Here is a 16,585-nt window from a genome sequence, read left to right as displayed (position 1 = left end):
GTTTTTCATTCAAGTGCTATATTTTTATTATTTTGAATATATACAATTTAATCTATTGAATACCCACGAAATTGCAACACTTTCTCTGTCACAATTATTAGCATACATGCATCAGATATATGTTTAAAAAGTAAAATATTTCACCAGTAGCTGTATGGTCGTCTCACTACATTTAGATCATATCACAGAAGGGAATTTTGTGGTGATTTATTTTATTTCTTTTTGTTTTTATTGCCTTCTTTAGTTGAAACTAAATCATCATTGCCTATCCAACATAACAGAACACATGATTCGTTTACCTCTTTTTCCAGGATTTATGATGAAGTTTTGATTAGTAAAGCAGAGTTTCCAGCGGCTACCATCAACAATGTTACAATTCCAAGAGTGCTGAAAACTGCATTAGCTGATCACAAGACTCAAGTTCTTGCAAGTAGGAAACAGGTATGAGCGAGTATGGAACGTCAAATCGTGCAAAATGGATTGAGAGATCATAAGGTGAGCCAGAGAGATCGTAGGTTGAACTGGAAAAAGCGAGCTGTAGAGATCGTAGGGAGAATGGGAGAGATCTTGTAGGGTGAGCTGGAGAGAGCGTGGGGTTCTTTGGAGGGATTGTAGGTTGTAACGGGCATATCATAAGATTAGCTGTAGAGATGATAGGGTGAGCTGAAGTAGAGATCTTGGGGCGAGCTGGAGAGATTGTAAGGTGAGCAGGGTAGATCATAAGGTGAGTAGGTGTGATCGTAGGATGAGCTGGCGAGGTCATAGGGTGAGCAGGTGTGACCGTACGGCGAGCTGGCGAGGCCATAGGGTGAGCAGGTGTGACCGTACGGCTAGCTGGCGAGGTCATAGGGTGAGCAGGTGTGACCGTAGGATGAGCTGGCGAGGTCATAGGGTGAGCAGGTGTGACCGTACGGCGAGCTGGCGAGGCCATAGGGTGAGCAGGTGTGACCGTACGGCTAGCTGGCGAGGTCATAGGGTGAGCAGGTGTGACCGTACGGCGAGCTGGCGAGGTCATAGGGTGAGCTGAATAAGGAGAAGCTAGAGAGATTGTAGGGTGAGCTGGAGATAATTTAGGGCGAGCTTGAGAAGTCGTATGGTAAGGCAAAGAACGTGACCTGAAAAGACCATTCGGTGAACTGGATCGCAATTTTAGCTGGAAAGTATGACGATCGTATTGGAACTAGAGCTATCATTGTGTGATACACAATGAGAGACAGGAGGAACGAGCTGGAGCAATCATAATTAGTTGTATTGGAAAATGAAATAACTTATAATTCAATTATAAACTGTCAATTAAAACTCTTCAAAAATATCAGAAAACTACCTTCGCTGTATCCGGGTAAAACTCACACACTCATACACATAACTCACACACTTTATCATTCATTCCATGCATATGCATTAAGTAATTATACATTGGTGATCAAAACAAGAAAATTAAAATGTATAATCCCAGCCAACCATGTTTATTTGATATACATTTTTCCCACTAGTCAAAATTTGTATAAATCTGTTGAGTCAACCGATACAAACAGGAGGTTACTACAACCAAAGGAAGACAGACGTCAGATTACAAACCATTTTATTAACTTACTAAATTTAGGAATCGATCACTTCGAAATGAAAAAGTCCCACTAAGCCTTCTAATTTACAATCGAGCCACATGAAACTCTTCATTTCTTAAGCTTTGTGTGTTCTTGAATGTTTCCCATAATCCGATATAATTATTCAAATGTTGAAGTCCTTAAATAGTTTCACATTATCCGACAGGTACTCTCTGTCTTAGAATAAATGCTTTTCACTCTGCTAGTCCAACGAACAATATTATAAATAAATCAAGATCTCGATCTCTCTCTCTCTCTCTCTCACACACACACACACACACAAACAAACACACACACACACACACACACACACACACACACACACACACACACACACACACAAAAGCTGGCCATAAATAAAGAACCCTCACGAGGAACTTGTAATTCACTTATATGGTCCCTATGTGTGCACCAAATCAACAAAACTTTAATCACATAAGAGATTCATTCTCGAACATTTAAATGTTTTGATTTTGAAATAATTCAATAAATAAGTCATTTTCTGACCTTCTCCAATTATTAATTAAATCAAAACCTAGCGGGTACATGATATCTCTACAGCACAAATACACCCCTGGTATCAAGTGAGATTTCTTGTCCTCCATTGAAATTTATGAGTGGCGTACTTTGAATAATTTAGTTGTTGAATCGACCTCGGCAATCGACCTTCAGTTATGAATAAGATTTGTACACATATTTGCATGTACTCTTACTATAATACAAGCCAGACACTGAATTTAAAGAATTAAAATATACATGTCATAAACCCAAATGAGGTAAATATAACTATATTAAAAATTAATATTTAATACAGAGATATGTAACAATATTGCCAACTAAATAATACATGACATTAGTGCAAGACAGACACTTTGATAATAATGTTAGTATACATAGCTTGATTGAATGACATGAATAGTGTCATTTGTTGATTGTTCTCGGTGTGATTTGATTCTTTTTAATCACGTCTTTCTTAAAATATTTTTTATGAATGCCTTTGCAGAGTTCACATGATCATGATCACTTTTGAACAATTGCTATTTTGATTTGCTAACCAGCAAGCGTTCTTATTGGTATGCATAAACGTTCATTTTGGAAACGCCAGGAATTGATTCGAGAGATTTTATAGATGTTCTCTTTGGGATTCCCACTGTATCGTATAACTTGTATGTTCTTTTTCATTTCATCATGAAAATTGTTTATTTCCACAGGAATGCATAGTAAATCAACCAGCAAGCAGTCTTATTCAATCTCAGCATTTGGTTTCCAGTTTGTTATAGAATCCGTACATTATCCATTTTGATAGCTCAGTCACTGTAAATGTACCATATATACATTTATTAGGTTTGATCGTTTTGTTGTTAACACTAAGTAGGACTAAATTCCTATCAGTCATACTTCTTTCTGCAAATAATAACTCTGTTGCAATTTTCCACACTTTTTTCATCAACACATATTTCCACAGTTGTCCTTGTCCTAATTTCTGTATTTCATAAACACTGTGTACTTCGTCGATTTAAAGAAGTCCGTTTCAAACTAACTAATAGATTTTTGTCTCGTTGAAGTGATGAGCTCGATGTCTGTCTTTGGCCACGGTTGTTGATTGAAAGAAATGCCTCTTCACTTTTGTAAATTTTGCTTCCACTTTCACGTGTAATTTTAACTTTCGTTAATGTATCACATATTATGTTACATCTTCAACGTATCCTACAAGTTAAGCACTGTTAGTATTATTGTTTTCTTTTCTCAATGGATTCTTTTTTTCGTAGAGGATTAGAGCATATTTTTCGGGCATAGCTTCCTCATGTGATATGTGGTAGTGTCTGAAATAATCATGCAGCCATATATATATATATATATATATATATATATATATATATATATATATATATATATATATATATATATATATATATATATATATATATATATCCATTACAAAAATGTACCCAGTATTAGTATAATCGAGTTGTCTAGTGCCTCCTACAGTATTATTTCACTAGAGAAAGTGGACAATCACAATTTAAATAGCCCCGAGCCCCGAGTCGGCACTGCCGACGGTCTAGGTGTATAAATAACTCAAAGAGAAAGGTATAAAAATTTAGTAAAGTATTTGGAATGTATTCAACAATGTAATCGACCAATTTCTCAACCACATTTTCCGAACAAATACAAACAATGACCTATTCACAGTTACCAATTACTATTTCATTATATGAACTTAATTCTTAAGTGAGTGTTTCAATTCCGTGTTGTCTCTGTTACTCATCTGTCCGCCTCTTGTTTCTCTTCTGGCAATTCCGGTTACCCTTGACTACGTTTTCTCCTGGCACTTCCTGGTCCGTCCTGATGACACTTCTGGTACTCTCTTCCACGTTTCCTCTCGGCCTGCACCTCACACAAAATGCTGACGTCACAATAAACCTCCTACGTGCTTTCAACGTGTCTTCCCACTTTCTCATCCTCGTGTGTCGCCTCTCACACCCACCAGGAAATGTTCCTCAAGAAGCCTTGTTTGCAAATCTGGACTAGAATTTCCCCAAAATTCCTCCAGCCGTTTAACGAGTGCAAACTCGGAGTAAAGTCTAATGCCTCCAAACGTCTCTACCATCCACTTTTGGAGACGTTCGCACTTGTACTGGCGGGAAAATTTCTTATTCTGAACAAATTGATTATTGAGACTCCGCCCTAAATTTGAATCTTTCAGCTTGGATTGGATACGGTCTGGTCTCTTTGAAAACTGCCCTAGGATAATTTAACACTTACTTGTTACTCCTCCGGGTTTCCGGTCCTCAAATGCCCGAACTTTCGGCCAAACCGGTCGGGACATCACTGACTAATTGCAAAACAAACAGAGGCCTCTACCTGGTTGAAGAATCTCTTTGAATTTAACCGCGAACCGGTCTTTGCGTTGCATAATGGTTAAACAACAGACAAGCAGTTTCTTGTGTCCAGAATTGGGTCTATAGTCGTAATCGTTCATAATACGTATTGACATTATCGCATATGCTCATAACTACGAATAAACTACAAGAAATTATGTTTATACATGATGCATGAAGCATCAGCAAATTTTCCCCACAACTTGTGACACATGTATTTGTAGACGATTTGCTTCTATCCATCTAACTGCGTTTTCATTTCCTCATCTGAAGTAAAACTCTGGTAAGCCATGAGACAGACATAGTCTAGTGAAAAAATGTTTTAGGGAGTGGACATATGATGGAAAATTTCGATTTTTTGTCACATTCCCCCTTGTCTTTGATTGCTCTAGCAGTCTCTGACATCCCGCCATCTTCAACATCAAAATAGCTTTTGCACATTTTTGCGGTATCATGCTTACACCCCTTCCTGTCATGAGAAACACATCGTAATCACTAAAACTCGATCTCTGCCCCTGATTTATTCAAACTTGCGCGTTGTGCAAAATCACCTGATTAAGTTTGTAATTTTATACGCAGACATTCGAAATTCATTAAAAATATTACTTACTATCCAGATAAGTTTTTCGTCGGAAAGTCTAGTAGTCTCACTTAATGTTGATTTATAAGCTATTTCCAAAACACGCAAATTCACTATGCATAAAGAATCGAATTTCACAATTACAGTTTTTCATATCTTATGAGAACCTTCTTTGGGCATTATTTCGATTTTATCACATAGTGGGTACACGTTGCCTATAATGTGCGCAGTTTAAAATTATTGATAATATAACATCTGAACACATCACTTTTTGTGATTCTGATTGGTCAAAATGTGCCCATGAAATTATTGTGCACTATTCTCTTTACGGATTGGCCTTCTGGAATATTTTGTTTTGCAATTAACATTTTGGCAGCCATTTTTCTATTTGAGTCACGAAAGGAATTGAGAAAAATTATCTCGTCTGACGTAAAAACGACCACTTCACCGCAACAGTGGCTTGTTATGTCATGTATAAGAATTCCTACTATGATAAATGTTTAAAATCCCAAGTGAAGAGCAGCAACAACAAGTAAAACTAAGGGTATTTCTCAGTTCATAGCGGGGGGGGGGGGAATGGTGCAGTAAGCATAAGGCATGAAATCAAACCTATATACAAGTGTGGTTTAATGTGGTTTAAATATTAACTTGCAGAAGTAAATAAACTCACCTCTGTTCACAAAAGAATGTGGGAGCAAACTGGTCTCCACACTGACAAAAGTTTATCCAAATAAATATGTGATGCAATCCCGATTCAAAATGAAATTTGTTTGCATATTCTGTAGGCTACTGTTCCAAGTAAAGTACTGCAAATATCCGGTCACAAATACATTAAAGTAAATATGGGAATTTCTGTATCCAGTAAACCTTCTTTCACATGAATACTGCAACATTGTAATGTTTAGTTGTAAACGGTTAATGACGTAACGTATAGCTGTGAAATTCTCACCTTAAGATCCACCTTTGCAGAATTAAATTTTAACTTTTCTGTTCAATCTTAGCAAATTCATTTTCACCACGATATAATCACAAATACTGCTCTTGTCATTACCTCACGTGAATTCATACGATTTGACCTTTTCATTAAGTAACTTTCCTAACTTGTATTTTTTGAAGCCGCTTTTCTTTATGAACTTCTGACTTTGGGCTCTTTTAGCCTTTCATGTTTCTCTATACATCTTACACTTCTCCATATAAAATACGTCTTTCTCTCGGTCTCTGTATTCTAGTTCTCTTGCATATCTTTCCCTCAGTCCTTTTCATTCTTCACGTAGTTTTCCCTTCGCACTAAAAACAATAGAGGCTATTTAATATTCCATTTGATCGTTCCAAGTGCAGGTTAAAACTCAGTCTTTAATATACTGATTCCTGATGAAGTTACTCGTTTAATTATGCATTAAATTAAAGAAATCATATCTTTTTATTTTTGCTTTTTGATACATTTCCTAAATTTACAGAGTCATGGTGATTCTTGCTTTATGCCTTCTAACATTTTAGGAAATCTTTGATATTCAGATGTCAACAATTTCAACGTTACGTGCCGCAGTCAGTTATGAGCTAGAATTTGATGCTGCTTTGTTCAGGTTTTCTCATATTTTTAAATGTTTTAACTCTGATCAATTTCAACATTTGGTACTAAAATTTATCAAATTTTATTTCTTCTATTCTAACATTCTAAGAAAACAAACGTTGAAAATTGTGGTATTCTCCAACCAGAATATGTTCATTCTTTAATCTTCCTTTCTCGCATATTTGACTTTTAAGAGCTTAATGTCAATATTTCTGCGCTAAAGTGCCTCTGTTCTTAATTCTTGTTTTCTAACATTTTGCAAAATCCTTGAATTTTGATAGCCAAAACTGCGGCATTTGTTTGCTAGACTTTTAGATCTGTTTACTAAAATTTGTTGATTCTTTGTACATGTTTATTTGATTTCTAAAAGTACTCTCATTTCAATATTTGCTTGCCAAAACTATGTCCAATTTGTTCTTACACGTCAAGAGATATTGGGGATTTAACAATTTATATCAAGAGCAAGCACAATGAAAATGTAGAGGAATTCCATTTTGTGCGAACTCCTTTTGCATATAAAGAGGAAGAAGAATATTGGTAATTATTGCTACAGCAATAAGAACACGAAAAATACAACAGTATGAAATTAAAAATGAAGTTGATGATACTATAGTGAAAACGGATAAGAAAATTTCAATATAGGACGCTTATAATTTAATCTCGAAAGAATTTTGATTCAATGATGGAAGTACTGTTCCCAAAATTGTACTACAAAGTAGGAACCTTAATCAAAGAGGTACTTTAGATGAGATACTGGATTGCAACTTAGGAGTTAGAAGATAACGTTTATACAACGCAGATAGGAAACAAATTGATGAAATGTGAAAAAGTATTACGATGAGAACATAGTGACACTACAAATTGTTTGCATGCTCAACATACATCAACAGAATTTTAAGGATCTTCCTTGTCATTAAAGCTGATGAATCATTTCCTAAGTAAGCAGAAGCTAGCTCTCGTAGAAGAATCACGGGAAGAACTAATGAACCCAAAAGAAACTGTTTCGTCAGTCATCTGTCATTATTGCTACATCCTAAGGTTAAACAATTTAAAGTAATAGATGCGTCAAAACATGAATGACATCCATGCCCACCTGCATCACGCAGCAATTGATAAAGATTTCATAATACAGAACGCGGCTGAACATGTTGTTTATTATTTCAATATTGGACCACCATCCAAACTAACGTTTATAGAGTTCATGAAGCTGATTCTACCTGAATGTTTTGCCGGATCAACCACTCACTATCTAATTAGTTCAGATTTGTTGCCAAAACAGGTAATACCGTATTCTCGTTGCACATTCGCTACATGAGTTGTTGTGAAGCAGCATTCTCGTTTTGGAGATGCTACACAGGTTTGTAATGTAGACAACTCGTATAAGAGCACTTGAAAACCAATAGGCCGCACATTCTTTTTGGAATGTGAATAACTGGTGTCGGAAGTCTTGAAAATCATTGCGTCACATTGTATTTGGAATGTAAACAATTTATGTACGGTAACTTTACTAAGCCACACATACTTTACGGCACGGTAACTTTACTAAGCTATACATAATTTTTGGAATGAGAATGTTTATGTTATGCAGATTTCAGGATATAGCTTACCCCTTTCATCTTGATTAATTTTTCACTGAAATATCTAGAACAGCAGCGAGAGCTTTGCCAGCACAATTGATGCTTGCGTACCAGCGAAGAAAATCTAGGATCTTTCAAGGTTTTAGACTCACTCCGTGCTAATCGACATTTGAAACTTAAAAAAATTAATGACAACGCAAGAGGTTGGAATAGAACTCACTACAAGTATCCATAGTTATCCAAACGTAATGTTAAAGTTCCTTTCAACCATTAGTGACATCAATAATGTTAAATTCTCAAAACGTCTACAGTTCTTCAGCCCTCCCTCCACCCACCCCGCAAAACAAATTTCCCTATAGTTGCCTAGCTCAGATCTCCATAATAAATCACCCGCCCAACCAGACCCCCAACCTGAACCCCAACCCCCAAAAAGTAGATTTTCCATTTTTTGTTTGAATCTAATCATGCCACCTTCAGATGTAGCTGTGTAGATTTGTTACCTTCGGAAGGCACTATGTAGATAATGTCACCCGTAAAAGCAGCCCGACTTGCGGAACATGAGCAACGAATAAATTAATCACTTACGATGTCTGGAAAAAAAACGGAATGATGCATGGAGAAAGATCAATTTATTACGTTCCATTTTCCTGCAAAAATCGAGACAGAAAACATTACACGAAAGCCATGTTCATTGCGATAACGAGTCATCGAAGTATATTTACGCTATTTTAATTTTTAGAAACAATGTACCGATAAATAAACAATGGAAATTGAAAGTTTATTTTATATGTTAGACAAACTTCAAGTAGTTACAATTCATTGTTCATCCTTACCGATCATTGTTTTATATTTAATCAGGCTTTGAAAGATACTGTACCAGTCTAAAAACAATGTCTAAAACAAGATTGCCTTAAGCAAGAAATGCAGGCAAGGAGCATAGTCTGTGATACTGCATTCGTATTAAACACACACACACACACACACACACAGAGCCGTTATGTTAGCTATGGGCAAACCAATATGAAATAAATATGGTTGTCGCGGATTATATATTGTTTTCCTGTTTGCTACCAGTTTGGGTCACTTCTGTATGCTATCTGAATACACTTATATGAAATGAATTTTACCCCGGTTCAGTGAAGGCAATTGTTTAGATAACATTAGGACTTTAATTTACACTTTCTAGATAGAATTATTAATCCTTTCATTCTGCGACTATTTACTGATTACTCAAGCTCGTCCTCTCTAGCCCCGGCATACTACTCACCCTCTCAAGCTCGCCATTTTCAGCCCACCTTACGATCTCTCCAGTTCACAATACAACTCCTCATGGCTCACCCTACGGCCTCTACCTCTCGGTCTACAACCTTCCAACTCGCCTACTCCAGTTCGGCCTACGATCTCTTTAGCGCGCTTCCTGCAACTCACGCTACCATCTCTCCAGCTCACCCCACGATCTCTCTAACTCGCACTACAATCTCTCCAACCCAACCTACAATCTTTCCGCTCGCCCTATAATTTCCTAAGCTCACCCTACAATTTCTCCAGCTCGTCCTATGATTTCTCCAGGTCACCTACGATCTCTGTAAATCATCTTACAATCTCTCGAACTCATTAATTTGTAATGGTCTTCGGAGTTCCATAAGCATCTTCCTTAGAGATTCATTTAGTAAAGCAACCAACTACTGGAGGCAAAATTCAAAAGGATTATATGGTTGACGAATCTCTCACATAATATTCCCATGATAGCTGATATTTCTGTACCGTAGGTAATATACATAAAATCTTTCAATAAATGGAAACAAATGCAGCATCACTATGAGATTAAATATGCGACATATTTATCTCAATAGTCAGCGAACAACAAAAACAAAACTTGCATTATGGTATAAATAACATTCTTTGTTTACCGGCATTAAGCATAAGAAAGGGACTGCTCAGTAAAGAAGTGTCTTCTAAATATATTAGTCCTTTCACATGAGGGATCTATGATTACATAATCATGTAAGTGACAGATCGGTTATAAATAATTTACAATTATTTTATATCAGAATATCTGATGCAGCTTTAAATTCACGATTTGTGACCCGTCCTTATAATATGTCTAAGTGAAAAACAAGCAAAATGTTTCATTATTATACACGCTAAAAATTTAAAGCATGTGTGTTCCTAAAAATTCACCGTATAATGCACTCCATAATATTCTAACGTGCAATTGAAGAACTTTTATTAAAACGGATATCACCCAGAATATTTTAATGCTGTTGCTGTACTTTCCTTGTTTATTTGCAGGTAATAAAGTTTCTGATGGCAATAATACTTATATTTCTTCTCTGCTGGGGACCCAAACTTTGCCTGAAGATTTTACAGAGATTAGAAATGATGGTTTTGTATTCTAAGGAGGCGTATGCTATTAAGGTATATTGTTTTTGTTTTGTTTTTCTACAATGTCTCCAACTTCTAGAGTATTCACCTGTTTTCAAGTACATTTTTATATTCTTTCTTTGCTATATCTGTCTCCAAACTTTAGATTATTCATCTGTTTTCAAGTACATTTTTATATTCTTTCTTTGCTATATCTGTCTCCAAACTTTAGATTATTCATCTGTTTTCAAGTAGCATTTTTCATCTTTCGATATTCAATTAAATGTCTGATTTCAAGTCAATATGAAATATTCTCTCGATATTCAATCTACTTTGCAAATTTGCGTCATAACCTTTCTGAAAGATTAAATATTCTGTATTAGAACTCAATGCCTAAGAGTGATTCAGTTAATATAGTTGCATGTTAACATTAAGTAGACAAATGCACGGGTTATAATATATGGATTAATATTAAAAAAAGAAGCTATTGACCAGAAATTATTATCAGTTTTCAGTTTTAAGCTGAGAAAGTAAAATGAATAACCGTATCCAGTTCGTGGTACATTCCAATAATATGGGTAGAACCATTAATAGCAGACAATAAAGAACATTCTTATGAGAAAGATAAGATCATAGAAACAGATTTCATCAATTACACACACAGTTTCTACAGAGGAATAGCACATCCGTTAGCTACAATGGACGTCAGTCAACAATGTCCTGTTCCTACTATGGAGTATATATTTTTATACGATTTCGATTTAACTTGTAATACTGGCGTTCATAATCTCATTTTTCATCAAATATTGATAAAACTTTGGATGTTTGCTTATAGCATAACGACCTCGGAAGAGGTGGATAAAGAACACGATCCATGTATAATAATGAGGTGATATTGCATAACTGGTTGAGTTGCAACCACCTTGCACGCCGTTGTTTTCTGATCCAATTTTAATCATGATTAAAATCTCGGAAGATTCCCATGATGAGTGAGATCTGCGCATAATAATGCGATACATCTGCACTGGAATGGCAGATGGTGAAAACAATTTCGAGGCTGTACTGCGGATGGACGTTGATCCAACTTGTAATGTATGTTTATATTATCAAACCCTGAGATAAGCTCGATAATGTCTGAGATCCATGAATACTAATCTTTCGTCTGATTTGCTGAACGTTTTGTTACTATAGGAACCATGTTTCTGATCCCTGCTTGAGGAAACTTAGCAGTTAGATTTGTGTCATCAAGATCATAGGAATATGTATCAACAAGTTCAATTCATGTTGATGAGGTTATCTTGCATTGGTATGCCTGGATTTGTCAGCATTTTAGTGACCCTTTCTAAGGAGTTGTTTAGAAGACTTATAGCATCAATAAATCTAGTTAGTTATTATCGTGAGTAAACTCTGGGCAAACTAATGAAACTTAGAAATATTTCAGAACTAGATACACTTGTTCTCTATTCGGTTTATATGCACTTAATTTGTTACACACTGTAAGATAATGTATTTAACAATAAATCGATAATTTTTAAAGCAGACAAGAACAGCGAAAACCTTTGATCAAATTCATTGATTTTAGAGATCATATACACATGGACTCTAGTATAAACTACGTGTAATATTCTTACAGATGATGATTATTATTATTATGATTATTATTATTATTATTATATGTTTTAGTTAAAGGTAATTCTGTTTTGTCTGATACTGATTTCCCCCAACAAGAACATATTTATTGTAAATTTTAAGATTCAAATTCATTTATATATTACCATATTTGAAATTATTAAATATTTGGGCAAATAAACTTACTAGTTCCTAGTATAACCGTCCTAAAGTGTCTGAAAATGCGTCAGTTTTGTATCCTCGAGCGTAATTTGAATTATGCCATGAAAATATTCAATAGCTATACTCACCATTTAATCTAAATGTGTAGTATTCAAATTTTAGCATACTAGAACCCTATTCCAAAATGGGTTTTCTTCACAAACACTTTCAAATTTTAATTTCCAAAAAGGTCAAAAGAAAACAAATCTGAATTTATTTTCAAATTATTATAAAATAGCTAAAATGTGAATGAAAAATTATTTGGAGTTTGCATTGGTTGTGTTCTTCACAACACTAATTAAGCCTGCTTGGTAAAAGGTCAACTACTGAATAAAGTATGCCATATCAAGCCACTAGATCCTCTTAATTGTTATATCTTGTCATGTTGTTAATACTAATCCTTATGGAAGTGAACCTACGCAATATTTTTTTTCGAATTCATGGGGACTCTACTTTTCTTAAATACTACTCTACGTTTACATTCAGTTACAGCGTTACATTTTCCACAAGTTATCACAAACTTGACTTTCCAGCTTATCGCAAACATCACGTATTTTATTAACACCAACTTACACCATATGCATTACACATTTTCATTGTGCTTAGGTTATCAAAGCTTTGATTCAGATTCAATAAACGAACGTATTGTTCCCCTTTTAAGGTAATAGGGAAATCAAAATACTAAATATGATTTCGAGTTCTTTTCCGCATAAACATTAACAGAATCTGCATTGATATTATATAATAATATTATACAAAAGATATACTAAAACATATTCGGATCCATGTAGAGAACAATTATACTGCTGGAAAAAGCTGGCATCAAAAGGCTCTATCAGATTTAATTTTGTTCTTGTGTTACTAAAAATACAAAGAAACAAACGACAACAGCAAAAACACCTGCAGAAAAAAGATCTGAGAGTTGTTTGTGGGAATTAATTATATTTTTTATAGAACATTTTAAATTCCCAATGTGATTTAGTTTGGAAAATAAACACAGCTACTTAAAGCAAACAAACGAACTAACAAGCAAACAGACTATAATACGATCAGGCTAAGGACAAAACAAGATGGAAGAAAAGTTACTCCATTCTGAAATAGACAGCAGCTTTAAATCTACCACAAGGAATAGTGTTGCATGTGGCTTTAGGTCCAAATTTACGAGATCATACGCTTTAATTTCCCCTTGATCTAGACACCTGATAGATAATCACTAACATTTGCAACAAAATAATGACGTCAATGATGCAGATCTTACAGACCAGCTACGGGAGTGTATGTAATCAAATATATCAATTAGTAGAATCAGAGAATATAGATATAAGTCAGACCAATTTCTCTCCTCCATTTTATGATCATATTGCTTGGATAATATAATAATTATAATTGTTATAAACTGACTGTATTTTATGTCATGTCTGTAGAGTGTCACGCGGTACTGATCTGGAAATGTTTTACATAATGGTAAATTTGGGTCTAGATTTCGTTCCCAATTATTTTCCAATTTAGTTTTGGTAAAACCTTTCTGTATCAAGTCCTTACGCCAACAATAACCAACCACCCAGATAAAATCTCCTATTTTTAGGTCAAATACTATCTTACTCTCCAACACTCACCTCTGTAGCCAAACAAATTAAATGGGATTTGGTAGCAAGTCTACCGTCATTAATTACTGCTTGTTTCATCTGACATTTTGTTTGGAGAATGAAACAGCTGTCAGTTAGTGTCACAGTCGTTGAAAGAGGAGCAGCGGTTCGTACTAAAAATGGACACAATTTTCTTGAAAATGTACATGCATGCGAATCAAGAACATTAAATGTACAGCATGTAAAGCATATTTGTGACATAAAGATAAATGTGTCAACCTTGGCAAGCAAAGTTGGGGCTAAGTGTTCCAGTGTTATCTGTGGGACTAATTTATGGAAACTATGTGCTACTATAAATAAAATGATTTATTGATAGAATCTGCTGATGTGACCACGGAAATCGTCGCAATCGGAATTATAGGCATGCCTGGGTATATATCAAAACTTACATTTTACCAAATCACTCACAAAGTAAATAAAGTTCAGGTCACCATGTGAGTAATTAGATAAAATTTACTTCTCGACAAATACCCAAAGATTATCGTTAATTATATACTAAATATTTATTATGGTTCACTCACGTGTACGGATCGATTTGGTTTTTCTTGTTGTGGGTCTACCGCTATAGGTCAACACACGATAGGCTAAGCATGGCGGCAAGTATATCCAGTGGATGGAGACCTTAGAAAAACCTCAGGAAGAACCATTGCCCAAGAATAAGCAAATGGCAAACTTTCTCACATATCCAAGTTGTCCCTGCCCGAGACTCTAACCTACGCAGACAAAGCTGATATGTCAGCGATCTGTAAAAGCGAGCGCATCAATCCAAACGGCCTTGATATTTAGCACTTAAAGGGATACAATAAGGTACTACTCTGTCCCTATTTATATATCTATTTTGAACGGGAAACTGTTAAATCTGAATCAGTAGAAGTCCATTTACTGTAGTCGGATACCACACCAATCAGCTAGAATTATTTTATATAGAATGCTAATCGCGTTTGGCTGCATTATTAAATTATTTCTACTGTGAGGTCCTGTTCTGAAGATGGAAATAACCTCATATAATTGAGTTTACAAAACGTGTTCATGCTTCTTCTAGCATCTGATTATGTTCCACAATGTGATATATATATATATATATATATATATATATATATATATATATATATATATATATATATATATATATACTATGAATTTAAAAAGTGTCGAAAAAATTTCATTACATTCTGTTCATTTCTCTGCAGACAAATATTAGCTAATTAATTATTCTTCCTAGTTGACTTCAATCAACATTCTCCATTAATGGAAGATGTACATGCTTATAGAGTGATACTTACTTCAGATATTCAATTCTTTATTGTAAATGATTCTCACATTTTGATTCCATTTTCATCTGAAAAAAATTAATTATATTTCATCATTCGTTTCGTATCGTGTGGTGTGAACTGTGTATTCTGTACGTCAAGAGCCCCATAGAGCGAAGCGTTTTCACAATAGTTTGATAATAAACAATCAGTTAAATACGACGTTATTAAGTATGTGGTGCAACATTAGTGAGCTACAGAGAGACATAATCTATTATCTCTATTTAATAAGACACTATTTATCAACAACAAAAGTTCTTAAATCAAATTTTCAGTTGGATGGAGTCCCAATACTATGATTTATGTTTTAAATGACATCTAACTATCATCCCAATAATAATGGAATTAACCGTAAAATAGGGGAAAATTCGTCACGGATTATAGATTACTCTAATAATTCCCACTGACCTCAGCATCATAGTACCTTCTTTTTTTGGATTAACTTTGATCGATAATTTTTAAAAGTATCTTTATTCGCTGACAGCTCTCATTGTAACTGACATGTTGTTGATATATTAGGTAAGTCAGAATAATCCATTTTGTTGGTAGTTTGGATTTGTCTTTGTGATAATCCTAACCCTAATCAAAAGATTTGTACCCTATTTAAATCAAATTGAAACTGAATGTGTACTGTGTCCTTCTCTTGGTCAGATGTCAAAGTCCTGGTATTTCTGTAAGATTGCTTATCATTTCTGTTACAGGTCATCGTCGATTGCCTACCATATATAGAATCATGCATCAACCCGTTTGTGTACTGTTTTATGTCGGGAAATTTTAGAAAGAGTCTCAGCATCGTATTTTCCCGAAATGAAGGAATCCGTCGCTCTTTGGATCAGGATCACAACACGAGATCCTCCCATACTGACCCTACAGAATCTCACAAAAGCGCTATAGTCAGACTTGTGTTTAAAACCCGACAAACCACTTTGTCCAATTTATCCAACGTTTGAGTGAAGGTAGTCTACTTTATCAAATTCACCCAGTATTTGAATCAAGGCAGTCTACTTTATCAAATTCATCCGATATTTAACATCAATATCTAAGGTTGTTGACACACATAAGTCTGAAGGAAAAACATTAAAACGTTACAAAGAGTCTGTTGTGCTTAGACTTTAATTTATGAACTAATAGGATATGCTACATTATGATACTAAAGTGAAATAAAGAAATTATTTAATATCTTCATCAGTATGCTATGCAAGGTTGTGTTTCAATATTTAGG

The 16,585-nt window shown here is 34.9% G+C and overlaps 1 protein-coding gene across 1 annotated transcript in view; it reads left to right on the top strand.

Annotated features, from left to right (window-relative positions):
* LOC149807309 (G protein-coupled receptor 54-like) overlaps window positions 1-16,353 on the top strand; it is a 60,125-nt gene extending 43,772 nt beyond the window's left edge. The window contains exons 4-6 of the mRNA XM_089953765.1: window positions 312-441; window positions 10,506-10,631; window positions 16,065-16,353. Coding sequence (XP_089809891.1) covers window positions 312-441; window positions 10,506-10,631; window positions 16,065-16,313 — 505 coding nt within the window. The 3' untranslated portion in view covers window positions 16,314-16,353. The remainder of the gene's footprint in view (window positions 1-311; window positions 442-10,505; window positions 10,632-16,064) is intronic.
* The last annotated feature ends 232 nt before the right edge of the window (window positions 16,354-16,585 follow it).

This window comes from Sinohyriopsis cumingii, chromosome 1 (assembly GCF_028554795.1).
Source record: "Sinohyriopsis cumingii isolate HCF-2022 chromosome 1, ASM2855479v2, whole genome shotgun sequence".
Lineage (NCBI taxonomy): Eukaryota > Metazoa > Mollusca > Bivalvia > Unionida > Unionidae > Sinohyriopsis > Sinohyriopsis cumingii.
The sequence above is the reverse complement of the archived record's forward strand: the minus strand, read 5'-3'. Positions and strand labels throughout refer to the sequence as shown.